The 27,605-nt window shown below is 52.7% G+C and overlaps 1 protein-coding gene across 1 annotated transcript in view; it reads right to left on the reverse strand.

Annotated features, from left to right (window-relative positions):
- Positions 1–27,605, reverse strand: part of Bckdha (branched chain keto acid dehydrogenase E1 subunit alpha) — a 36,512-nt gene that overhangs the window by 6,540 nt on the left and 2,367 nt on the right. Inside the window, exons 2-4 of the mRNA XM_045134536.1 lie at positions 10,222–10,404; positions 10,040–10,126; positions 3,019–3,127 (exon numbers count right to left, since the gene is read on the reverse strand). Of these exons, the coding sequence (XP_044990471.1) occupies positions 3,019–3,127; positions 10,040–10,126; positions 10,222–10,404 (379 nt within the window). The remainder of the gene's footprint in view (positions 1–3,018; positions 3,128–10,039; positions 10,127–10,221; positions 10,405–27,605) is intronic.

Raw genomic sequence — 27,605 nt, forward strand, 5'->3', positions numbered from 1 at the left:
CGCTGTGAGTTCAAAGCCACTGTGAGACTACAGAGTGAATTCCAGGTCAGCCTGAGCTAGAGTGAGACCTTACCTTGAAAAAACCAAAAACAAATAAATAAATAAGATTTAAAAAAAAATAGGAGTCCTATGTTCATACCCATATACTAACGCTACTCTCACTTTTGGTTAGAGAACCTTCTCTTTCCAGGTGGTAGTGACCTTGGGATGACTCAGAAGGCATCATGGTGCTGGAAAGAAGTGACAGGAGTGCTCAGCACTGCAATATCTCTATCACACCTTCGAAGGCTCAGGGTCTATTGTGGAAGAGATGGCGGAAAGAATGTAAAAGCCAAAGGAAGGGCAGGACTCCTTACAACGTGCTCCTCCAGACACAAAATGGCCTAAATATCCATGACCTCACAGCGCCTGACATTACCTACACAAGACCATCATAATAGGAAGAAAAGATGATGACTTCAAAATAAAAGAGAGAATGACTGAGAGGGGGAGGTGATACAATACAGAGAGGAGTTTCAAAGGGGAACTTGGGGGAAGAGAAGGAATTACCATGGGATATTGTTTACAATTATGGAAGTTGTCAATAAAAATATATATTAAGAAAAAAAGAGTCCTGGGGGCTGGAGAGATGGCTTACTGGTTAAGGTTCTTGACAGCAAAGCCAAATGCACAAATTGGCACATGCATCTGGAGTTTGTTTGCAGTGGCTAGAGGCCCTGGCACTCCCATTCTCTACCTCTATCTGCCCCCCTCTCACTCTCTCTCTCTCTCTCTCTCTGTCTCTCTCTCTCAAATAAATAAATAAAATATTTTAAAAAGTAGAGTCCCGAGGCTGGGGCGTGGCTCACTGGTAAAGTGCCTGCCTGGCATGCGGGAGTGCCCTGACGCCATTGCCAGCACCAGTGAACAAACAAGCTTCAGTGTGGGGCGCAGCAGCAGCGGCTCTGACCTGCACCAGCAGTCAGCGAGGCCCTGGGGACCAGTGCTGTGACACACCTGCTGCTGCTTTGCTCCCTGCCCCCACCCTGCCAAGGGACAAGTACCACCCCTGGCAGGTGGCACCTAGCGAGGACTGTCACTGGGTCCCAGGAGGACTTGGCCCTGCCTCCCAGAGGGGAGGTGGCCTGAGCCCACAGCCTCACTGTGGCTCTCTGGAGCTTCCCTGGCTCTCACAGCAACGGACCACCACCTGATGTGGCTGGGGTGTGGGGGGGGGGAGGTGGAGGGGGTCGCTATAAGGCCACAGAGTCCAGGCCAGCCTTGCCACCAGCATGCCTCTCTGCAGCAAAAGCCTCAGCGGTGGAGCCTTGGCCTCCAGAGCCCAGGGCTGATGAGCAGCTGCTGCTGCGAAGACCTCCTCTCCTCCTGCTGCTGAGTTGTTTTGTTTTTGTAGTCTCACGACACAGCCTAGACTGGCTTTGAAATTGTGACCCTCCTCACATCCACCACCAGAGTGCTGGGATGACAGGTGTACACCACCATGCCAGGCTCCCATGCCAGTTGGGAGGTGCCTTGCCACGAGGAGAGGGCTATGCAGCCGGTCTAGGGGTGCTGGTGAGCCTTGCTCCAGTCCGTGCATTGCTTTCTCCACACACCCATCAGCACCCGGCAGCTGCCCAGTGCCTGGGAGACTTAGCTTTCCTAACCAGTGATGCCTCAGCCTCCAGAGACTGCTATGATCCATGCACTGGGGTGGGGGGACTGGCCACTGTACACAGGATGCTCAGTTAAGCCTCTGGAAGGCCACCCTGGCTTGGCCTTGCCTGCCCTGCTGGAAAGCAGTCCCAGGAAGAGCCTCCAGTGAAGGAACATTCCACACAGCCTCCCTGCACCAGACCTTGCGGGGAACACGCTGCACCAATGACCCATGTCTCCTCTCAGAAGCTGCCTGCAGTTACCTTTCCCTTATAAACAAGGACACATGGTCAAGCAATTTGTCCAAGGTTGGGGAGTGCCTAAGAGGAAAGTTCAAATGTGCTTTGCGGGCACCTCCAGGGACAGCTCCAGGGCCCTCAAACCAACAACTGACAGTCACTGCTCCTGACTCAGCAAGTTCCTCCTATACACACTCCCCTTTCACCCTGTGATGGAGACGAAACCAGACTGCTACATGAGCTAAGCAAGCGCTCTACCCCTGAGCCACGCCCCCAGCCCATCACTGTGGGTCCTAGACAAGTGTTCTACCTCTGAGCCACGCCCCCAGCCCCACACTGTGGGTCCTAGACAAGTGCTCTACCCCTGAGCCACGCCCCCAGCCCCTCACTGTGGATCCTAGACAAGTGCTCTACCTCTGAGCTACACCCCCACCGCTCACTGTGGATCTAGACAAGTGCTCTACCTCTGAGCCACGCCCCCAGCCCCTCACTGTGGGTTCTAGACAAGTGCTCTACCTCTGAGCCACGCCCCCAGCCCCTCACTGTGGATTCTAGACAAGTGCTCTACCTCTGAGCCACGCCCCCAGCCCCTCACTGTGGATCCTAGACAAGTGCTCTACCTCTGAGCCACTCCCCCAGCCCCTCACTGTGGGTTCTAGACAAGTGCTCTACCTCTGAGCCACGCCCCCAGCCCCTCACTGTGGACTCTAGACAAGTGCTGTACCTCTGAGCCACGCCCCCAGCCCCTCACTGTGGACTCTAGACAAGTGCTCTGCCTCTGAGCCACGCCCCCAGCCCCTCACTGTGGATCTAGACAAGTGCTCTACCTCTGAGCCACGCCCCCAGCCCCTCACTGTGGACTCTAGACAAGTGCTCTACCTCTGAGCCACGCCCCCAGCCCCTCACTGTGGACTCTAGACAAGTGCTCTACCTCTGAGCCACGCCCCCAGCCCCTCACTGTGGACTCTAGACAAGTGCTCTACCTCTGAGCCATGCCCCCAGCCCCTCACTGTGGATTCTAGACAAGCTCTATTGCTGAGCCACGCCTCTAGACCTTCATAGCACCAGGCCCCTAGGAGAACACAGAGGAAGTAGAATATAGGTCTCAACTGAGACCCCAGGACCGTATCACAGGCAAACATACCTGCTTCCCGGTACTGGCCAAACACCAGGTCTGTGGGCTCCAAGGCAGCAGCACTCCCCACGTGTGTCCCCTCCTCTCCATAGTTGGTCATGTAGAAGGAGATCCGGCCCTGGGGGTGAAGGGCCCAGATTGGGTTATGCTAGGCAACGAGAGTCCTGCGTGCGAGCCCCCGGCTGCCTTCCTGAAGACAACCCTGGGTGTGGTGGTCTGAACGCATGTCCCTCAGCAGATCCAGGAGTTTACGAAAACCTGTAACCTATATCCAGGTGGGCTGGAGGAGCCGTCACTGTGGGTGAGTGAGTCTAGGGTCCAACCCTAAAGTGTCACTGGGGGAGAATCTGAATTCCAGCCTAAATATGCAGTGTCTGAGCTCTGCCTGGGGTTCCCAGTGTGCCTGCTTGTGGTGCCATTTCTGCATAGACCTGTGAGAGGGGCCCAGCTTCCTGTGCCAGTATGGAACTTGCCCTGGATCTGTAAGCTTTAATTGTTCCATTCCTCCCAGAAACTGTGTCTGATTTGGAGGTTCATCCAAGCAACATGAAGCTGACTGTAACACGGGGCCAGGCCATGAGGAACTCCTCCCTGCAAGAGGAACTGTTCTAACAGTGAGAGTTGGAGTAACAAGCGCCCAAAGGAGGCAGTAGGCATGGCCGGGCAAGGGCAAAGTGGCCAAACCGGGCAAAGGTGTGGTGGGCGGAGGGCTCCAGGCAGAGGCACAGTAAAGGCCATGACCTGACGTGGGAAGGAGGAGATGAGGCGCACGGAGGCAGCACCCGAGTAATGCAGGAGCAGTGTGGGCTATCCTCTAGAATGGGGCGCCCCACCGACGATGCTCAGAGAAGGGGCACGGCCACACCTGCTCTTTATACATCCTCGGGTGCCTCTGTGGGAATCGGAGGGGGCTGACTGCTCAGAGCCAGGAGAGCGGGGATGTCTGGAAGCTGACGAGGCAGAGGGAGCCGTCCTCCGAAGGCTGAGGCAGTGGGGTCAGAAGTGGCCTAGCCAGGCCAGCTCACCTAGCCTGCCCAGCCCTCGGGCCCCACAAAGCCACTCAAGGTCCCCAGCCTCCTTGGCCAGTCAGAGGTGACCGTGGGCTACACCCCTGCCTCCATCTTCTGCTGTGAGCTCTGGGCAGCAAGCGCAGCCCATGACAGGCAGCCTGCAGTCGGGGGCGGGGGGGAGAGGGCAGGGGTGGGCCTGGGTCGGTCGTCTTACCACCTAGAAACAGGGACCCAGAGGAGGCGGGGGCAGCAGGGAGGGAAGGGACGGCACTTGGGGACTTGGGGTCGCAGGGGTGAGTGGAGGCTGGTGGCGGCCAGAGCTAAGAAATGGACTTGGGGAGGAAGAGGAGCAGGTTTGAAAGAAAGAGGTCAGGGTCAAGTTTGGACAGGCTGTTTGCTGTGCGGCATGAGGACGGGTGCCAAGTAGGTGAGGGCGCCAAGATGAAGCCTGGCTGCAAAGCTGGGGAACCCCTGGCAGATGCCATCCATGAGGTCACCAGACAGTGCAGAAGGTGGAGGAGCTCTTCTGGCAGGGCCCCCTCAGGACACCCAGGCAGGCTCTTGTGGGGCTCAGGGCTGCTCTGGGGCCCCCAGCTTTCCTGCTGCTAGGGGAAAGTGATGGACAGGTACTTCTAAGTGGGGAGCCAATTAAAAGTTAATTAACCTTCTGCTGCCAAGTGGGTGGGCGGGTTCTGGGCACAGAGGGCCCACAGGGCTATGATGTCAATCAGCATGTGGCAGAACCTGACGGCTCCCTGGGGAAACTGGACTTGGGCTGGGAGCAGAGGCTACTGGCTGCCAACCCAGTGTCCCACCCCTCCTGGTAGCAGGTACCTCATTCAGCCCTAGGCGACACCTGTCCGAACCGAAAGGCCATGTTGCCCAGCCTCCCGGGCAGCCAGGGAGGGTCGGGGAGGAGGAGGGGCGTTGACTGGGGCTGCCGTGTGGCTTGAGTGTGCAGGGCCGCCACAGGCTCACGCTGAGGCCTTGGGCCCCGCGTGTGGCGATCTGGAAGCGCTGAGGAGCCTTGCTGGGGGACGGCTGTCACCAGGCCGCCCCTGGGGTTCACCAGAGCAGCCCCACTGTGTGCTGCTCGCTCGCTCGCCCCTGCTGCTTTCTTCTAGTGAGTGTGAGGAGGGCGATGCCCGGCTGTCTCCTCTGCTCTGCCACGCAGAGCCTGCCGTGATGGGACGTGCCCCTGGAAACCACAGGCCGGCATGGACCCTTTCCCTCCATGAATGGCTTCCAGTCAGGTGTGTGTCCCAGCAACAAGAAATCTCCCCAGAAAGCCCCATGAAGGTGTGAGTGGGAAGAGAGCTAGGATACGCTACCTGTGACCTCCCACCTTCTTCTATGCTGCCTGTAACAAGACAAGAGGGAGGGGGCTGGAGAGACAGCCTAATGGTTAAGGAACTTGCCTGCAAAACCTAAGGACCCAGGTTCGAACCCCAGGACCCACGTAAACCATATCCACAAGGTGGTGAATGCATCTGGAGATTGTTTGCAGCAGCTGGAGGCCCTGAGGCACCCACTCACTGTCTCTCTCTGCCTCTCTCACTCTCTCAAATAAATGAAAAGTAAAAACAAATGAAAAATGTTTAAAAAAAAAACCATGATGAGCCGGGTATAGTGGTGCAGGCCTTTCATCCCAGCACTCTGGAGGCAGAGGTAGCAGGACTGCCGTGAGCTCAAGGCTGCCCTGAGACTATGTAGTGAATTCCAGATCAGCCTGAACTAGAGGGAGACCCTACCTTGGGAGGAAAAAAAAAAAAAAAATTAAAGCCATGATGGAGGGAGCTGCAGCAGCCATTTGAGTTAGAAGGGAACTTAACCAGAGGCCAACACGAAACACTGTACAAGGTCAGAAAAGGGGGAGGAGACTGTGCGAACGCGGACACTGTGCTGCCACCAGGGGGGTCACGGGCCACTTGTCCCCTTCTTTTGTCAAAGGAGAGACCATTCACCCGTGAGTCCACTGCTTTTGTTTGTGAAGATTTTCCTCTGAAGCGGGAAGGCGTGTCAGTCACAACCCTGGCAGGCACAGGCGGCTGCGCGAGCCCGCGGGGATGGGGTCTCCCACACAGCACACCACAGCGTTGGGTTCTACTACTAGTCCTACTTGTTCTGGGGGAGGGGGTGGGGTTGAGACAGGGTCTCCTTCTGTAGCTGAAGGTAATCCCCAACTTAGAACAATCCTACTGCCTTGGTCTCCCGAGTACTAGATTACAGGCACATGCCACCGTCCCGGCTTAATTTCCTTTTTTGCTATATTGTGCATGTGTGTGTATTGCACACTTAGGTACAGATCCCAGAGCCTGCTGCATCTAGGAGAGCACTCCACCAGGGAGCTACATGTCCAACCAAGGACCCCACCGTGAACAGTGTGGAAACAGGCAAAATGAGCAGAATGTCCTGCATGAAGTCATGGCTGTAACTGCATGTGGCCATCAAATCCCAAAGCCCAAGATGAGGACGGGAAGTCACTGCATGCAGGCATGGCACGACCTGGCCTGGACTGAGGCTGTTCAGAGTGGAGCAGAGGCTGGGCAGAAAGGGTTGGTTGGCTTGGATCCGGGCATGGTGGTACACGCTTTAATCCCAGCACTTGGGAGGCAGAGGTAGGAGGAGGACTGTTTGAGTTCAAGTCCACCCTGACACTACATTGTGGATTCCAAGTCAGCTAGAGTGAAACCCTACCTAGGAAGAAAGAAAGAGAGAGAGAGAGAGAGAGAGAGAGAAAAAAAAAAAAAAAGGAAGGGAGGGAGAAAGAGAGACAAGTATTGGCTTAGGGCTGGAGAGATGGCTCAGTAGTTAAAGGCACTTGTTTGCAAAGCATGAGAGCCTGGGTTCAATTCCCCAGTATCCAAATAAAGCCAGATCCACAAAGTGGCGCAGTGGAAAGAGGCCCTGACAACCCCGATCTCTCACTCTCTTTGGTTTCTAGAGCTAGGGTCTTGCTCTAGCCCAGGCTGACCTGAGATTCACCATTAGTCTCAGGCTGGCCTCAAACTCAGTGATCCTCCTACCTCTGCCTCTGAAGTACAGGGGTTAATGGCGTGCCCACTATGCCCAGCCTCCCGTTCATATTCTCTCTCTCCCCCTCTCCTCTCCTCTCCTTGCAAATAAGTAAAAAAAAAAAAAAAAAGAAAAAAAGAAAAGAAAGAAAAAGAAAAAAGAAAGAAAAGAAGAAGAAACTGGGGGGTGGCTGGAGAGATGGCTTAGCAGTTGGGCACTTGACTGCAAAATCAAAGGACCCAGGTTCAATTGACCAGGACCCACATAAGCCAGGTGCACAAGGGGGCGCATGCGTTGGGAGTTCGTTTGCAGTGGCTGGAGGCTCTGGCGAGCCCATTCTCTCCTTCACATACTCTCTCTTAAATAAATAAATGAAATGTTTTAAAATTTGGGGGAGGGGCTGGAGAGAAGGCTTAGCTGTTAAGGCACTTGCCTACAAAGCATAAGGGCCCAGGTTCAATTCCCCAGTACCCATGTAAGACAGATGTACAGGGTGGCTCATGCGTCTGGAGTTCGTTTGTGATGGCTGGAAGCCCTGGCGTGCCCATTCACTCTCTCTAATAAATACTTTAAAAAATTAAAGGAAGGGCTGGCTTGATCCTGTGGACAAGGTTAGAGAACAAGGGAAATTTCGGGACAGTACCAACACCACCCTTCCTAGAGAGCCACACAGCGCTTCTGTGGGTGAAAAGCTCAGATGTGGGCTACGGCCTCCATCTGCTGCACTGTCCTCTAGCCCCGTAGGCCGTGCACATCAAGTCACAGCAGGGTCCCCTGAGCCCAGTCAAAGGTAAGAGGCTCTAGCAGAGGTGGTGGACAACCGAGGGACTGCCCCCAGACCACTTCCCCTTTCCGCACAGCACCCAGCCCTGCTCTGGGCAGCCTGGGAAGGATGGAATCCAGGCCACTCCTTCTCAGGCCCAGCCAGGTGGCTCACAGTGACTACTTCACAACAAAATGTAAGGTCAAAACCTTCAGTGAGGACTGGAGACATGGCTTAGTCGTTAAGGCCTGCGAAGCCTAAGAACGCATGCTCCAGTCTCCTGGTCTCACAGAGCGTGACGCAGCGAGCAAAGTAGTGCATGCGCACTAGGACGCATGCGCCTGCAGTTTGTTCACTGCGGCTGAAAAGGCTATAGTGTGCCCACTGTCTCTCCCTCTGCCTCTTTCTCTCTCTCAAAAATAAAATAAATAAAATAAAATAAAGAATTAGCCGGGCATAGTGGTGCATGCCTTTAATCCCAGCATTTGGGAGGCAAAGGTAGGAGGATCGCCGAGAGTTCGAGGCCACCCTGAGACTACATAGTGAACTCCAGGTCAGCCTGAGGTGGAGTGAGACCTTACCTCGAAAAATCAAAATAAATAAATAAATAAAATAAAAAGCCGGGTGTGGTGGCGCATGCCTTTAATCCCAGCACTGGGGAGGCAGAGGTAGGAGGATCACCATGTGTTTGAGGCCACCCTAATAGTGAATTCCAGGTCAGCCTGAGCTAGAGTGAAACCCTACCTTGATTAAAAAAAACAAACCACCACCAAAAAAAACAATGTCCCTTCCAAGGCAGGTGCAGACAAAAATATTGCATGGCTCAGAGGCAGAGCACTTGTCTAGAGTCCACAGTGAGGGGCTGGGGGATGTGGCTCAGAGGTAGAGCACTTGTCTAGAGTTCACAGTGAGGGGCTGGGGGTGTGGCTCAGAGGTAGAGCACTTGTCTAGAGTCCACAGTGAGGGGCTGGGGGCGTGGCTCAGAGGTAGAGCACTTGTCTAGATCCACAGTGAGGGGCTGGGGGCGTGGCTCAGAGGTAGAGCACTTGTCTAGGATCCACAGTGAGGGGCTGGGGGCGTGGCTCAGAGGTAGAGCACTTGTCTAGATCCACAGTGAGGGGCTGGGGGCGTGGCTCAGAGGTAGAGCACTTGTCTAGATCCACAGTGAGGGGCTGGGGGCGTGGCTCAGAGGTAGAGCACTTGTCTAGATCCACAGTGAGGGGCTGGGGGCGTGGCTCAGAGGTAGAGCACTTGTCTAGAATCCACAGTGAGGGGCTGGGGGCGTGGCTCAGAGGTAGAGCACTTGTCTAGAATCCACAGTGAGGGGCTGGGGGCGTGGCTCAGAGGTAGAGCACTTGCCTAGAGTCCACAGTGAGGGGCTGGGGCCGTGGCTCAGAGGTAGAGCACTTGTCTAGAATCCACAGTGAGGGGCTGGGGGCGTGGCTCAGAGGTAGAGCACTTGTCTAGATCCACAGTGAGGGCCTGGGCGTGTGGTTCAGAGGTGGAACATAGATTAGCACAATTCCCAGTTCAAAAGGAAGTGGACACACAGGGCTCAAGCAGCTGTCCCAGGGCCACTGCATCAGAGCAGGGCTAGGACTATGACTTTTCACTTTACTTTTTTGCCTGTTTATTTGAGACAGCATCTCACGTAGCTGAGGCTGGCCTTGAACTCCTGATCCTCCTGCCTCTGTCTCCCAAGTGTTGGTATTACAAGTGTGCCTGACCATGGTTCAGAACTTTAATCTTAAGGTGGCTCTGGGACTGTACCCAAGCCCTTCTCTCTGCCCCTTCTTGTGCCTGGAACTGCCAGCAGACCAGAAGAGCTCAACAATGAGAAAGGCCAAAGCAAAGGAGAATGGAGAAGCTACCCATGGGGAGAGACAGGGCTGATGTTTGAACCTCTGGATGCAGCTGTGTCTGCAAGGGCGCCCTGTGGACTCTAACAATACACACCCCCTTTGTGGACACTGGCCTAAGGGTTTCTGAAACCACACACGTTTGATGGCGGCCTGGATGGCCTCTGAGCCTCTGGGTGAGCTACAGTGGGCCCATCCTGCTTCTCACGACTGTGAGCTGGCTTCTGGGCTTCTCTGCTGTGTACAGGGCAGGTGTGCTTAGTGTCCCGGGACGAACCCCTCCCACATTCTTCCAGAGCCCCAAGAAGACTCCAAGAACATTTGAGACCCCTTAAAGGACCCCCGTCCCACTCTAGCAGAGCTGAGGTGGCCCTTGCCCGTACCTGCCGCTGGGACTCATACAGGATGCGGTCCATGGTGTTGAGCAGCGTCATGCTCCTGTAGAACTTCAGAACCTCCTCCTGGGGCAGCTGCAGGCGGAGGCAGACACACAGGAAGGTTGGGACCCCAGAGACGCTGGGCCAGGGGTCTGGGCATGGGGGCCCGGGAGAAGGGGCAGGCTCACATGGGGGTCTTCGCTGGGGTTGATGATCTGGCCCTGGCGGTCCATGACGCGGTAGATGGGGATTCCGGAGATGACATTGGGCTGGATGAACTCAAGCTTGTCCATGAACTCTGCTGAGGCCCCTGGGAACTGGGGCTTATCGTCCAAAGATGAAAAGTGCTGCTGCTGCTGCCTGTGCGGGTGCTGGAAAGAGGGCAGAGGCGCTCTGTCAGGAGCTGTGGTGATATAGAGAGGGCAGAGGGGCTCTGTCAGGAGCTGTGGTGATACAGAGAGGGCAGAGGGGCTCTGTCAGGAGCTGTGGTGATATAGAGAGGGCAGAGGCGCTCTGTCAGGAGCTGTGGTGATATAGAGAGGGCAGAGGGGCTCTGTCAGGAGCTGTGGTGATGTAGAGAGGGCAGAGGGCTCTGTCAGGAGCTGTGGTGATATAGAGAGGGCAGAGGGCTCTGTCAGGAGCTGTGGTGATATAGAGAGGGCAGAGGCGCTCTGTCAGGAGCTGTGGTGATGTAGAGAGGGCAGAGGGCTCTGTCAGGAGCTGTGGTGATATAGAGAGGGCAGAGGGCTCTGTCAGGAGCTGTGGTGATATAGAGAGGGCAGAGGGGCTCTGTCAGGAGCTGTGGTGATATAGAGAGGGCAGAGGGCTCTGTCAGGAGCTGTGGGTGATATAGAGAGGGCAGAGGGGCTCTGTCAGGCGCTGTGGTGATATAGAGAGGGCAGAGGGGCTCTGTCAGGAGCTGTGGTGATATAGAGAGGGCAGAGGGGCTCTGTCAGGCGCTGTGGTGATATAGAGAGGGCAGAGGGGCTCTGTCAGGAGCTGTGGTGATATAGAGAGGGCAGAGCGGCTCTGTCAGGCGCTGTGGTGATATAGAGAGGGCAGAGGGGCTCTGTCAGGAGCTGTGGTGATGTAGAGAGGGCAGAGGGCTCTGTCAGGAGCTGTGGGTGATATAGAGAGGGCAGAGGCGCTCTGTCAGGCGCTGTGGTGATGTAGAGAGGGCAGAGGGCTCTGTCAGGAGCTGTGGTGCTGCATAGAGGGCAGAGGCGCTCTGTCAAAAGTGGTACTGGGGTTCTAACCAACTCATCTCTGGCGCCAAGAGGACAGTAGGGAAGGTAAGCCACCGTGGCCTGGTCCTAAGAGTTTCAGGCACAGCACCTGATCCTCTCCATCGTCTTTCTGTAAGCTCACTGGTTTTGAACTCACAATCTTTGTGCCTCAGCTCCCAGTGCTGGACTAAGAGGTGGGCGCTACTATGCCTGGCTCCCCTGTTGGGAAGTTCCTGTAATGTAGTGAAAAGTGCCTCAGCTTCCTTGTCATAAAATTAGGACAACAGCACCTCTACCCCACTGAGCTGCTGAGGTCACTCAACAGTGGCAGGCTGCTCAAGAAGTGGCCGTTCTACCTATTCCCAGACACTGTGCGCCAGCCTCTGAGGTCTCCCTCTGCTGCTAGGGCACTGCCCTCTGGGTCCGTGCTGACCCCAGCACCGCACAGTGGCCACTGAAGGAGGGCTTCAGTCTTTCAACTCTTCAGGCATCACACGACCTGAGATGAAATCTCTTTCGGGGTGACAATGGCTTCCCTATTCATGTGTCTCCTGGCCTGAAGAATGGAAAACATGCCAAGTGTGAGGTCTAGCCTTGCACGGCAGTACATGCCTGTAATCCCAACACATGGAAGACAAAGGAAGAAGGATCACGAGTTCAAGGTCATCCTCGGCTACACAGAAAGGATTCAAGGCCAGGGCTGGAGAGACGGCTCAGTGGTTAAGGCACTTGGCTGTGAAGCCTGAGAACTCATGTTCAAGTCTCCAGGTCCCACAGAGCCAAATGCACACTGATGCATGTGCGCAACGCTGTACATGCACACAAGGGGGCACGTGTATCTGGGGCTCATTCACAGTGTCTGAAGGCCCAGTCGTGCCCATTCTCTCTCACTCACTCACACACACACACTCAAAATAAATAAAAAAAAAAAAGTGGTGAGCTGAGACTATGTAGTGAGTTGTAGTTAGGCCTGGACTACAGTGAAACCATACTTCCAAAAACAAAACAAAACAAATAAAAGTGGTGTAAACTCATGTTCAAATCTCCAGGTCCCACATAAGGCAGACATATAATAATAAAAGTGTACAATGTCACACATGAGCACAAGGGGGCACACACATCTGGAGTTTACAGTGGTTGCATTCCCTGGCATGTCCATCCTCTCTCTGTCTCAAAATTTAAAAAAAAAAAAAAAAAAAAGGATCTTCCTGAAGACCAGCTGACAGAAAGCTAGAAAAAGCCATGCTGCATGCAGTTCAATGGGAAAAAGAGAAATCACCAGTAAAGATAATCAACAGTGGACACTGCAAGCCTTATATTTGTCCAGCCAGGCCAAATGAGCCAATGGGTACAATAGTGGCACGTCTGTTATAGGGGAAGCCAACTGCCCTCTAATTTGACTGGAGGCCTGCTCCATAGGCGGGAATACATCCCTGATACTGAAAACCTACAAGGGTAGTCATGAGCCCTAGGGGTGAAACGTCTGCTGCTATCTGGCTAAATGTATATTCTATGCTCATCAAACTGCCCAGTAAGTTTAGACCCTTATATTAATTCTAGTCTCACTTTTGGTTAAAGAAGCTTCTCTTTGCAGAAGGCAGTGACCTTGAGATGACTCAGAAGGCATCCTGGTGCTAGGAAGAAGTGACAGAGGAGTGCTCAGCACTTGCAATATCTCTATTCCACCTTCCAAGGCTCAGGGTCCACTGTGGAAGAGGTGGTGGAAAGAATGTAAGAGACAAAGGAAGGGTAGGGCTCCTTACAATGTGCTCCTCCAGACAGAAAATTGCCTGGATATCCATGACCTCACAGTGCCTGACAATACCTACACAAGACCATCATAATAGGAGGAAAAGATCATGACATCAAAATAAAAGAGAGACTGATTGAGAGGGGGAGGGGATATGATGGAGAGTGGAGTTTCAAAGGGGAAAGTGGGGAGAGGGAAGGAATTACCATGGGATATTGTTTACAACCATGGAAGTTGTCAATAAAAAAATAAATTAATTTTTAGTCTGGAGAGATGGCTTAGTGTTTAAGCGCTTGCCTGTGAAGCCTAAAGACCCTGGCTAGAGGCTCGATTCCCCAGGACCCACATTAGCCAGATGCACAAGGGGGAGCACGCATCTGGAGTTTGTTTGCAGTGGCTGAAGGCCCTGGCACGCCCATTCTCTCTCGGTCTCTCTCTGCCTCTTTCTCCCTCTGTCTGTCGCTCTCAAATAAATTTAAAAAAAATAAACAATTTAAGTTAATTAATTAATTTAATTATTTTTTAAAAAAGAAGGAAGCTCAAAGCTAGCCTGGGCTATACGAGTCCTTGTCTGGAAAGACATGTGCCACACACACTGGAGAGATGGCTCAGTGGGTAAAGCTACTTGCAAAGCTTGCTGGCCAAGGCTGAATGGCTCCGTACCCAAATACAGACACACAAAGTGGCATTTACATCTAGAGTTAATTTGCAGCAGAAAGAGACCTTGATTTGTCCATACTCACACATACGCTCTCTCAAATAAACATACTTTTTAAAAGTATAAGGTTTAAGCCAGGCGTGGTGGCACACACCTTTAATCCCAGCACTCGGGAGGCAGAAGCAGGAGGATTGCCGTGAGTTCGAGGCCACCCTGAGACTACATAGTGAATTCCAGGTCAGCCTGGGCTACAGCAGGATCCTACCTCGAAAAAAAAAAAAAAGATGTTTAAAGGAGTACACATATAAAATATTCAACAGTACATCTCTAAGTAGAATCTACAATTAGTACACTTACCACGCCCATGCCCAGGCTGCTGGGGAACTGGGGCCTCTTAATATACGCATATAATTTTTGTTTGTTTTTCGAGGTAGGGTCTCACTCTAGCCCAGGCTGACCTGGAATTCACCCTGTACTCAGGGTGGCCTCGAACTCACGTCGAACCCTCCTACCTCTGTCTCCCAAGTGTTGGGATTCAAGGCGAGTGCCACCACAACCAATTATTCTTAATTAATAAAAAATAGCTGTGTTAATTTATTTGCAAGCAGAGAGAGACCCAGAGACCCAGAGAGAGAGGGAGAGGGAGAATGGACACAGCAGGCCCTCTGGCTACTTCAAACAAACTCGAGATGCGTGTGTCCCTTTGTGTCGGGCTTTACGTGGGTATTAGACTCAAACTCATGTTGTCACGTTTTGCAGGTAAGCACCATAACCACTGCGCCATCTCTCCAGGCCATATTTTCTTTAAAAAAAAAATCTTTTTTTTTTTTTTTTTTGTTTTTTTGAGGGTCTCACTCTAGCTCAGGTTGACCTGGAACTCACTATGTAATCTCAGGGTGGCCTTGAACTCAGGGAAATCCTCCTACCTCTGCCTCCCCAGTGCTGGGATAAAAGGTGTGTGCCACCACGCCCAGCCCTGCTGGTACACGATTTCAGCTTCTGCATATTCCATATCCCTGCCTGCTTGTTATCCTGTGGCTGTTGTTCCCATGTCACCTCCCCAGAGAAGCTTTGCCTTCTGTCCCTCAGGTGTAGATGGCAGGGCTGGCCCCTTTCCCTGTTTGATGTGTCTTGTTTGCTAGGCCGTAAGGACAGACGTCTGGAGCCCGCGAAGCCCTGCACAGGGCTGGGAGCAGCAGGTGCTCAAACACTGCTGAACAGATGGGTGTGGGTTTAGCCCAGACGTCAGACCTGGCTTACACAGAGCATGGAAGCGCAAGGGCAGTTTGCCAGGTCCGACGGGGTGGATGGCAAAGGTATGGTACAAACAGCGCTGCTTGGCCTTGTATCCCAGCACTGGGATGCTGAGATAGGAGGATCATGAATTTGAGGCAAGCCCGAACTACATAGCAATTCCCAGAATCCAGGTCCGCCAGATGTACATGGTGGCATATGCAGCTGGAATTCATTTACAGTGGCTAGAGGCCCTGGTATACCCATTCTCTCTCTCTCCCAACCCCTCTCAATAATAAAAATAAAAAACTGTCTGAGGCCAGCCTCACTATATAAGAAACTGTCTCACAAAACAGGAAAATAGGGGACTGAGGAGGCAGCTCAGCTACTGCCGTGCTTATCTAAGCACACACGAAGTCCAGCACCATGTTAAATCGTCCCCTAGCACGGTGATGCTCACCCGTACCCCAGCACCACGTTCCATCATCACACGAGCACGGTGATGCTCACCCGTACCCCAGCACCGCGTTCAATCATCACACCAGCACGGTGACGCTCACCCGTACCCCAGCACCACGTTCCATCATCACACCAGCACGGTGATGCTCACCCGTACCCCAGCACCACGTTCCATCATCACACGAGCACGGTGATGCTCACCCGTACCCCAGCACCGCGTTCAATCATCACACCAGCACGGTGACGCTCACCCGTACCCCAGCACCACGTTCCATCATCACACCAGCACGGTGATGCTCACCCGTACCCCAGCACCGCGTTCAATCATCACATGAACACGGTGATGCTCACCCGTACCCCAGCACCACGTTCCATCGTCACACGAGCACGGTGATGCTCACCCGTACCCCAGCACCACGTTCCATCGTCACACCAGCACGGTGACGCTCACCCATACCCCAGCACCGCGTTCCATCGTCACACGAGCACGGTGATGCTCACCCGTACCCCAGCACCACGTTCCATCGTCACACCAGCACGGTGATGCTCACCCGTACCCCAGCACCACGTTCCATCGTCACACCAGCACGGTGATGCTCACCCGTACCCCAGCACCACGTTCAATCATCACACCAGCACGGTGATGCTCACCCGTACCCCAGCACCACGTTCAATCATCACACCAGCACGGTGACGCTCACCCGTACCCCAGCACCACGTTCAATCATCACACCAGCACGGTGATGCTCACCCGAACCCCAGCACCACGTTCAATCATCACACCAGCACGGTGATGCTCACCCGAACCCCAGCACCACGTTCCATCATCACACCAGCACGGTGATGCTCACCCGTACCCAAGCACCACGTTCCATCATCACACCAGCACGGTGACGCTCACCCGTACCCAAGCACCACGTTCCATCATCACACCAGCACGGTGACGCTCACCCGTACCCCAGCACCACGTTCCATCATCACACCAGCACGGTGATGCTCACCCGTACCCCAGCACCACGTTCAATCATCACACCAGCACGGTGACGCTCACCCGTACCCCAGCACCACGTTCCATCATCACACCAGCACGGTGACGCTCACCCGTACCCCAGCACCACGTTCAATCATCACACCAGCACGGTGACGCTCACCCGTACCCCAGCACCACGTTCCATCATCACACCAGCACGGTGATGCTCACCCGTACCCCAGCACCACGTTCAATCATCACACCAGCATGGTGATGCTCACCCGTACCCCAGCACCACGTTCCATCGTCACACCAGCACGGTGATGCTCACCCATACCACAGCACCACGTTCAATCATCACATGAACACGGTGATGCTCACCCGTACCCCAGCACCACGTTCAATCATCACACCAGCACGGTGATGCTCACCCGTACCCCAGCACCACGTTCAATCATCACACCAGCACGGTGATGGTCACCCGTACCCCAGCACCACGTTCAATCATCACACCAGCATGGTGATGCTCACCCGTACCCCAGCACCACGTTCAATCATCACACCAGCAAGGTGATGCTCACCCGTACCCCAGCACCGCGTTCAATCATCACACCAGCACGGTGATGCTCACCCGTACCCCAGCACCGCGTTCAATCATCACACCAGCACGGTGATGCTCACCCGTACCCCAGCACCACGTTCAATCATCACACCAGCACGGTGACGCTCACCCGAACCCCAGCACCACGTTCCATCATCACACCAGCACGGTGACGCTCACCCGTACCCCAGCACCACGTTCAATCATCACACCAGCACGGTGATGCTCACCCGTACCCCAGCACCACGTTCCATCGTCACACCAGCATGGTGATGCTCACCCGTACCCCAGCACCGCGTTCAATCATCACACCAGCACGGTGATGCTCACCCGTACCCCAGCACCACGTTCCATCATCACACCAGCACGGTGATGCTCACCCGTACCCCAGCACCACGTTCCATCGTCACACCAGCACGGTGATGCTCACCCGTACCCCAGCACCACGTTCCATCGTCACACGAGCACGGTGATGCTCACCCGTACCCCAGCACCACGTTCCATCGTCACACCAGCACGGTGACGCTCACCCGTACCCCAGCACCACGTTCCATCGTCACACCAGCACGGTGACGCTCACCCGTACCCCAGCACCACGTTCCATCGTCACACCAGCACGGTGACGCTCACCCGTACCCCAGCACCTCGTTCCATCGTCACACCAGCACGGTGATGCTCACCCGTACCCCAGCACCACGTTCCATCATCACACCAGCACGGTGATGCTCACCCGTACCCCAGCACCACGTTCAATCATCACACCAGCACGGTAATGCTCACCCGTACCCCAGCACCACGTTCAATCATCACACCAGCACGGTGATGCTCACCCGTACCCCAGCACCGCGTTCAATCATCACACCAGCACGGTGATGCTCACCCGTACCCCAGCACCACGTTCAATCATCACACCAGCACGGTGACGCTCACCCGAACCCCAGCACCACGTTCCATCATCACACCAGCATGGTGATGCTCACCCGTACCCCAGCACCACGTTCAATCATCACACCAGCATGGTGATGCTCACCCGTACCCCAGCACCACGTTCAATCATCACACCAGCACGGTGATGCTCACCCGTACCCCAGCACCACGTTCCATCATCACACCAGCACGGTGATGCTCACCCATACCCCAGCACCACGTTCCATCATCACACCAGCACGGTGATGCTCACCCGTACCCCAGCACCACGTTCCATCGTCACACGAGCACGGTGATGCTCACCCGTACCCCAGCACCACGTTCCATCGTCACACCAGCACGGTGATGCTCACCCGTACCCCAGCACCACGTTCCATCGTCACACCAGCATGGTGATGCTCACCCGTACCCCAGCACCACGTTCCATCATCACACCAGCATGGTGATGCTCACCCGTACCCCAGCACCACGTTCAATCATCACATGAACACGGTGATGCTCACCCGTACCCCAGCACCACGTTCAATCATCACATGAACACGGTGATGCTCACCCGTACCCCAGCCCCACGTTCCATCGTCACACGAGCACGGTGATGCTCACCCGTACCCCAGCACCACGTTCAATCATCACACCAGCATGGTGATGCTCACCCGTACCCCAGCACCGCGTTCAATCATCACACGAACACGGTGATGCTCACCCGTACCCCAGCATCACGTTCAATTGTCACACGAACACGGTGATGCTCACCGTACCCCAGAACCGCGTTCAATCATCACACGAACACGGTGATGCTCATCTGTACCCCAACACTCAGGAGGTGAAGGGAGAGGATTAGGAGGTCAAGACCCATCTCGGGCGATGGAAGACCCTGCCTCAGGAGATGATAGGTATTTAACTGTACACTAAATTAGCTAGGAAATCCACAAACCGTCCCTCTTTTTTCCAATACTCCCCAGTCTCAAGTTCTATGAAAAGGCCACACCAGACCCGCTTCCCTTTAACCAACAAGGAAGCTTTGAAGGTTTGTGTCTTCAACTCTCCCTGACCCAGGGAAGGAGGTAAGACACCCACAGCCACATCCCACAGGGGTGTCCACCCATCTGGAACCCAGAGGCTTCCCACATAGCTTCCTTTATTGAAAAGCTATGGAAGCAGCTCTCCCTCAGGTGAGGGGGACATGTTGCTGCTAATCAGGGTTTTCTTCTAGGTCATTCTGAAGGGAGCCCGTGAGGTTAGAAGCATGGCTGGGAGAACTCAAAGAGGCCCAGGTGCCAGGCGGCGCTTTGCTTGCTCAGAGCATTTGGGAAGCAGGTTATTTGCTATTGCCAGTGAGATAAGGAAACAGGTTTAAGGAGGCAAACACCTGGCCTAAGGCCACATATCTTTAAAAATAATTTATACATATACACACACACACACATACGTACATGTATATATATACACGTGTATATACATATATGTATACACACACGCACACACATAGGGTGGAGAGATGGCTTAGTGGTTAAGGTGCTTAAGGTACTTGCCAGCAAAGTCAAAGGACCCAGGTTCAATTCCCCAGTACCCACATGAAGCCATATGCACAAGGTGGTGCATGCATCTGGAGTTTGTTTGCAGTGGCTAGGAGGCCCTGGAGTACCCATTCTCTCCTTTCTCTAACTGCCTCTGCCCATTTATCTGTCTCTCAAATAAATAAATATTTAAAATATAATAAATAAAAGTATGCCATGACTGGTCTGCCAAAACCTACGCCCTGGAGACTAGCTGCCCAGCTGCCCGGGTTCCTACACCTCTTCCACTCAGGTCAGCAGCCGTGACTTTACCTCCAGTCAGCTGCAGAAAGAGCGAGCTAGCCACAGGCTGGATGGCACCTGGCTCACGTGTGTCCCCCGCCCTCCCCCTTTGGTTAATTGCAGCGGATGAGCTGCGGCGTGTTACGTGTGTGTGATGCTCGGCGTTTGTGGTCGTGAGGAAATTACACTCCTCGAGGCAGGGCAGGCACGGGCTTGGCATCCCTGGGCAGACCTGCCAGCACCATGCTCCCCATGCTGAGCACTGGGCACGGCAGGCCCTTGACATCCACCTACAGATTCCCTTGTTTTGTGTCTGTCTACTCCCCCCCTCCCCCCTCCCTGCATGCCACCAGTCCCCAGAAAGCAAGAAAGGCCTCAGGGTGGCTTATGCAACAAGCAACCGGGAATGTAATTACCCCACACACAGATGAGCCAGTGCTCATGTGCAGGGGCTCTGGAATCACAGACCCAAGTTCCAGTGTCTGAGCTCGCTGTGACGCCCCACAAACACTTCACCTCTGGGGATCTTTTCAAGACTAGAAAGCTGCAGAGGGCTGTGTGCATAGTTCCTACGTGCACGTGCACGGGAGGGCCAGCGCAGGCCTGGACTTCATATTGTGTGCTTAAGAACTGGTAGGAGGGCTGGAGACGTGGCTTAGAGGTTAAGACCCTTGCCTACAGAGCCTAATGACCCAGGTGCGAGTCCCCGGCACCCACGTAAGCCAGGTGCACAGGGAGTTCATCTGTAGTGGCTGGAGGCCCTGGTGCACCCGTTCTGTCTCTCTCAAAATAAGTAAATAAATATTTAAATAATGATAATAATAGAGCAAGGTGTGGTGGCTTATACCTTTAATCCCAGCACTTAGGAGGCAGAGGTAGAAGGATCGCCATGAGTTTGAGGCCAGCCACCCTGAGACTACATAGTAAATACCAGGTCAGCCTGAGCTAGACCCTACCTTGATAAACAAATAATAATAATAATAATACAATGAAAAAGAAACCTGGTAGAAGGTGCTGGAGAGACGGTTCAGTGGTTACAGTGTTGGCCAGTGACTTACAAGACAGAGGCTCTGGATTTACAAAGGCCACATAGGAACAGGTCCTGCTTGGTGGCCTGGTGTGCTCAGCAGGTTTGGAAGTCGTCTAGGACACAGCAGTGAGTGTGACAGACTGCTGCCTAAGTAAAACTCAAGTGCACTCTCATGAGCTGTCACGATGACGTGAGCTGATATGACACATGACTCAACTCGTGCCCGGCACATATGGAACACCTGACAAACACGTGTTGGATGACCATTCTAGTCAAACAGGCAGGTAATGGACATCAGCTCCGAGGGTTAGGGACAGGGAGGGATCAGTGACAAGCACTGAAGAATGGGATGCTTTGATGGCTAGGACTCGCCTACCTGGCTCAGAAACCTAGTTCCGTCTATGCCTAGCAAAAGGACACTGGACAGGCATTGGCTGCCCTGAACCCATGTCCCCTGCAGAGCGAGACTGTCTCAGGTCCGGCACTCTGGGACATGAGCAACCAGATGGCTGGAGCGGGTTAACGGGAAGAGTCACCTAAGGGCCCAGGTGCCACATGACGTCCTTCGCTACACGTCTGTGTTGACTCCCCACAGCCCCGGCAGAACCAACGCCACCAGAGTGGAGGAGACATGCGGCCTGGCGATGTGACCAGGGCCACAGATCACGAGGGCCGTGCCAGCAGTTGCACAAACCACCTGACCATTTCTTTTCTTCTTTTTTTTTTTTTTTAATTTCTGGATTTTCAAGGCAGGGTCTCACTGTCGCCCAGGCTAACCTGGAATTCACTTTGTAGTCCCAGGCTGGTCTTGAGCTCACAAATGATCCTCCTACCGCTGCCTCCCAGCATGCACCACCGTGCCTGGCTTATATGTTTAAAATATTGATTTGAAAGAGGAAGGAGAGAAAATGTGCATACCAGGGCCTCTTTGTGCTGCAAATGAACTCCAGATGCATGTGCCACTTTGTGCATTTGGCTTTACAATGATATGGGGAACTGAACCCAGGCTCTGCAAGTAAGCACCTTTCACTGCTGAGCCACCTCTCCAGTCCCTGACCTGACCCTTTCTGCCCAGGAAAGCTGGAGGAGGAGGAGGCCCAGAGCAACCAGGTGGCTTTGTGGGTTAGCCAGTCAATTCCAAGTCCTCTCTGTGAAGAGCAGCTAAGGCCACTGAACCCACTGAATCCACAACCCAGGCACTGGCCTGCCCACAGCACAGAGCAGAGCTGTGCCTCTCCTTCTGGGACAGCTGCTCTCTCCTGGGGAGGAGAGGGCAACTAAGCTTTCTGGATCCTCGGGGATCTGAGGCTTCAGCAGCTCTGGGATGCTCAGGAGATCATCTGCAAAGCCCAAGAGGGCATTGAACTCTCTCTGTGAGTCAGACAGCACCCAACCAGCTACCGTCCCTGGAGAACGAAAGGCTGAGTTTTCTAAAGTCCTGACTCACTGAGTGCTGGGAATATGAACTAAGTGCCCGTGATGAACCACTCTCTTTGAAGCTGGGCATGGTGGCTCACACACGGCATCCCAGCAGGCAGATCTGAGGTTCAGGCTAGCCTGGGCTACAGAGAAGGTAACAGGACAGTCAAAACTACATAGAGAGCCCATCTTAAAAACAAACACACGGCCGGGCGTGGTGGCGCACGCCTTTAATCCCAGCACTTGGGAGGCAGAGGTAGGAGGATTACCATGAGTTCGAGGCCACCCTGAGACTACATAGTGAATTCCAGGTCAGCCTGGGCTAGAGTGAGACACTACCTTGAAAAACCAAAAGACAAACAAACAAACAAATGAGGACTAAGGACATGGATTAGCAATTAAAGGTGCTTGCTTGCTTGCTTGCCTGGGTTCAATTCCAGGAAACCACATAAAACTGATTTAGTTTGAAGTCATGTGTACATCTGCAAATAAAGTTTTTTTAAAAATACTTAAAAATGCAGCCGGGCGTGGTGGCGCACGTCTTTAATCCCAGCACTCGGGAGGCAGAGGTAGGAGGATCACCATGAGTTCAAGGCCACCCTGAGACTACATAGTTAATTCCAGGTCAGCCTGGACCATGGTGAGACCCTACCTCGAAAAACCAAAAAAAAAAAAAAAAAAAAAAAACTTAAAAATGGGCTGGAGAGATGGCTTAGCAGTTAAGGTGCTTACCTGCAAAGCCAAAGGACCCAGGCTCAATTCCATAGCACCCATGTAAACCAGCTGTACAAAGGGACACATGCATCTGGAGTTTGTTTGCAGTGGCTAGAGGCCCTGGCGTGCCCATTCTCTCCCTCTCTCTTTTTCCGTGCCTGTTTTTCTCCCCTTCTCTCTCTCATAAATAAATTAAATCAATTTAAAAAATATTTAAAAACAACAAACAAAAAACAATGAGCCACTTCCTTTACTCCTCACCGGAACCATCAAGCCCTTCGGTAAAGATTAGAAAAGGGACTGGAGAGAAGGCTGAGCAGTTAAAAGCACCTGCTTGCAAAGCCTATCAGCCTGGGTTCAATTCCCCAGTACCTACGTAAAGCCAGATGTACAAAGTGGCGCATGCATCTGGAGTTCATTTGCAGTGGCTAGAGGCCCTACAGCATCCATATTCTTTCTCTCCCTGACTGCGAAAAATAATTTTTTTAAACTTTATTTTTTATTTATTTATTTGAGAGAATGGGTGCGCCAGGGCTTACAGCCACTGCAAACAAACTCTAGGTGCATGCGCCCCCTTGTGCATCTGGCTTATGCGGGTCCTGGGGTATTAAACCAAGCGTCTTTGGCTTTTCAGGCAAATGCCTTAACTGCTAAGCCATCTCTCTAGCCCAATAATAAATATTTTTAAATGAAAGACTAGCCAGGCATGGTAGTGCATGCTTTTAATCCCAGCACTTGGGAGGAAGAAGCAGGAGGATCGCTGTGAGTTTGAGGCCAGCCTGGCACTATAGAGTGAGACCCTACCTTGAAAAAGAGAAGAAAAGGTAAACCGGGCGTAGTAGCACAGGCCCATCGCCAATCCCAGCGCTTAGGAAGGGAAGACAAGCGGCACAAGAGCCATCGTGATGTTAAGGCCAGGCTGGGCGAGCGAACTGTCAGAAACAAAACGAAAACAAAAATAACTGCTGGTCGGTCGGTGTCAGGCTCTCAGGGCCCCCTGCTTGCACGGCAAGGGCTCCGGCCACTGACTCATCTCGCTGGCCCCGCATCACCCGCAACTCTAATGACCCATGGCCAGAAGTAGACAATTCGGAACTTCAGGTTCGGTAGCATGACAAGCTCTTCCGCCATGGCGCTCCACCCTGCCGGGCGTGTGGACCAGCCCTGCGGTCCACGGTATCCACGGCCCACGTGCCGTCCTCCCGTGACCGCCTCGTCGTCATTTCGGTTATCAACGACCGCATACGTGGTAGCTTACGTCTATGCCACAACATCGAAGATGCTCATCTCACTTCCTTTCACCATGTAGGCACTGTGGGATGACGAGATCTCTTAATGAAGAGTGATTACGGTATAAGAAGACATTTAGAGAAAGAGCACATTCACATAACTTTAAAAAAGTTATTCAGGGCTGTAGAGATGGCTTAGCGGTTAAGCGCTTGCCTGTGAAGCCTAAGGACCCCAGTTCGAGGCTCGGTTCCCCAGGACCCACGTTAGCCAGATGCACAAGGGAGCGCACGTGTCTGGAGTTCGTTTGCAGAGGCTGGAAGCCCTGGTGCGCCCATTCTCTCTCTCTCCCTCTATCTGTCTTTCTTCCTGTGTCTGTCACTCTCAAATAAATAAATAAAAAATGAACAACAAAAAAAAAAGTTATTCATTAGCCGGGTGTGGTGGCACACGCCTTTAATCCCAGCACTTGGGAGGCAGAGGTGGGAGGATCACCACGAGTTCAAGGCCACCCTGAGATGACAGAGTTAATGGACCAGAGTGAGACCCTACCTCGAAAAACCAAAAAAAAAAAAAAAGTTACTTATTTATTTATTTGAGAGAGAGAGAGAGAGAGAATTGGCACACTAGGGCCTCCAGCCACTGCAAACAAACTCCAGATTCATGTGCCACCTTGTGCATCTGGCTTACATGGATACTGGAAAATCAAACCTGGGCCCTTAGGCTTCACAGGCAAGCACCTTAACCACTAAGCCATCTCTCCAGCCTCACATAACTTACTATTGTCTACGGTTATAACTATTGTATTTGATTGTTAGCCTCTTATTTTTTATTAATATATCTTATTTATTTATTTGATACGGAGAAAGAGGCAGAGAGAGAAAGAGAGAGAGAGGAAGAGAATGGGCACACTAGGGCCTTCAGCCACCATCAACGAACTCCAGATGCACGCACCCCCTTGTGCCTCTGGCTTACGTGGGTTCTGGAGAACTGAACTGGGATCCTTAGGCTTTGCAGGTGAACGTTTTAACCACTAAGCCCTCTCTCCAGCCCCGATTATGTTAACTTCTTAACAAAAAAAATTAAACCTCACCATAGGTATGCACAAATTTATGTATGGTGTGGTGGTTTGAATGTAAAATGGCACACTCTCCTGCTGCTTTTGTCCACCTGATATTGGCCAGCATATATCCACCCTCTGCTCATGCCATCATTTTCCCCTGCCATCACGGTGCTTCCCCCTCAAGTCTGTAAGCCAAAATAAACCCGTTCCTCTCACCAAAAACAAACAAAAAAAAAAAAAAACTGTTGGGCACGGTGACACGTGCCTTTAATCCCACCACTCAGAAGACAGAGGAAGGACGATCACTGTAAGTTCAAGGTCAGCCTGAGACTACACAGTGAATTCCAGATCAGCCTGAGCTCAAGTGAGACCCTACCTTGAAAAAACAAACAAACAAAGCTGGGCATGGTGGCACATGCCTTTAATCCTAAGCACTCAGGAGGCAGAGGTAGGAGGATCGCTGTGAGTTCAAGGCCACCCTGAGACTACATAGTGAATTCCAGGTCAGCCTGAGTTAAGAGTGCTCTACCTCCAAAAACTAAAAACAAACAAAAACTAAGGGGGGGAGGGACTGGAGAGAGGCTTAGTGGTTAAGGCATTCACCTGCAAAGCCAAAGGATCCTGGTTCAATTCTCCAGGACCCACATAAGCCCACAAAGGGGTGCACATGTCTGTGGAGTTCATTTGCAGTGCCTGGAGACCCTGGTAAGCCCATTCTCTCCCACTCTTTCTCTCTCAAATAAATAAATGAATAAAACATATTTTTAAAAATAAAAAACTTAGAAAAAAAGAGAAAAGAAAATAAACTTTCAATACACGAGTCCGTTAAAGGCAAAGACGTCGCCACTCTCCAGAGCTGTGGCTCTCAGAAGCGAGGAAGGAACAGTGACAAGGGCAGTGGCAGGGAGCCCTCAGCCCGATTCTGTGGCCACACTAGCCTTTCCCTAGTGTGCCTCACTCTGCTCACCTTCTGACCTACCTGCCTAGCCAAATGAGTTCCAGAGACTGAAATCAGGTGGGTAGGGTTTGATGGCTTAAAAAAAAAAAAAAAAGCCACAGAGAACAGCTGGAGCCTGCCTCCACTCCCGCGGCTGTGCTCCTGTAGCCTGTAGGTTCTCACCTGCTCCCAAGGACAGCCCCAGCCCCAGCTGGCCTTGTGCCCAGCCTACCCGTCCTTCTCACCTGCATTCACTCAGCTCTTACCACAGCTATGAACTGAAGAAACAACCTCACAAGATGCTGGCATTCTTCCCCAGAGAGCTGCCCAGGCAACTGGCCCCCAGGGACACCTCATTGGCTCCCACGATTTCCAAGATCACTTTGTCCCTTCCATTCACCTTCATTCCTACTCCTCTTAGGATGTACCGGGTGCAGTTTCCACAAGAGACATGGCCATCGTTAGCATTGTGTGATGAGGAACATTAGGCCCGGGGAGGTCAAGGTGCAATCCACCGTTCGGAGTTATACACATGGATCGCGGTTGAACAGGGAAGTGAACTCATGTCCCAGCACAAGAACTCACCCACTTAACTGCCCGCTTTCTCCAGAATTTTTTACTTCCAAGTCCTTGCAACCTTCTAAACCGAGGGCTTCCAAATAAGTTTTTCTTTTCTTTCTTGAGACAGGGTTTCATGTAGCCCAGGCTGGCCCAAAACTCCTGATCCTCCTGCCTCCAAGTATTGGTATTACAGTCATGCACCACCAGCCCTAGCTAGATTAATACCGTGGGGGAGGCAGTGTTGGGGTTCAAACCCAGGGTGTTGCAAATATCAGGCAAGCACTCCACCACTGAGCTATGACCCCAGCCCTCAACTACATTTTTTGAAACATTATCTTGTTCTTTTTTTTTTTTTTTTAAGATTTTTATTGATTTATTTGAGAGTGAGAGAGAGAGAAAGAGGCAGATAGAGAGTGAGAGAGAGAATGGGCGCGCCAGGGCTACCAGCCACTGCAAAGGAACTCCAGATGCGTGCGCCACCTTGTGCATCTGGCTAACGTGGGTCCTGGGGAATCGAGCCTCGAACCGGGGTCCTTAGGCTTCACAGGCAAGCACTTAACCACTACGCCATCTCTCCAGCCCCATTATCTTGTTCTTACCAGCAATTATCAAAAGGGATTCTAAGCTTTTTCAAGGGTTTTCAAGAAATGTGGAGGCTCACTACTGGGGAGATGACTCAGCTCCTGAAAGTCCTTGCATGTTCGATTCCCCAGCACATACATAAAGCCTGATGTACAAAGTGGTACGTGTATCTGGAGTTCATTTGCAGGCACAAAAGACCATGGTGCACCCATTCTTTCTCTCTCTCAAATAAGTTTAAAAAAATTTTTTTTGTTTTTTTTTTCAAGGGTTTGGGTTTCACTCTAGCTCAGGCTGTCCTGAAATTCACTATGGAACTCGTGGTGATCCTCCCACTTCTGCCTCCCAAGTGCTAGGATAAAAGGCATGTGCACCCATGCCCAGCAATAAGAATATTTTTTTAGAAGGAGGAATTAAGA

The sequence above is a fragment of the Jaculus jaculus genome, chromosome 14 (assembly GCF_020740685.1).
Source record: "Jaculus jaculus isolate mJacJac1 chromosome 14, mJacJac1.mat.Y.cur, whole genome shotgun sequence".
NCBI lineage: Eukaryota > Metazoa > Chordata > Mammalia > Rodentia > Dipodidae > Jaculus > Jaculus jaculus.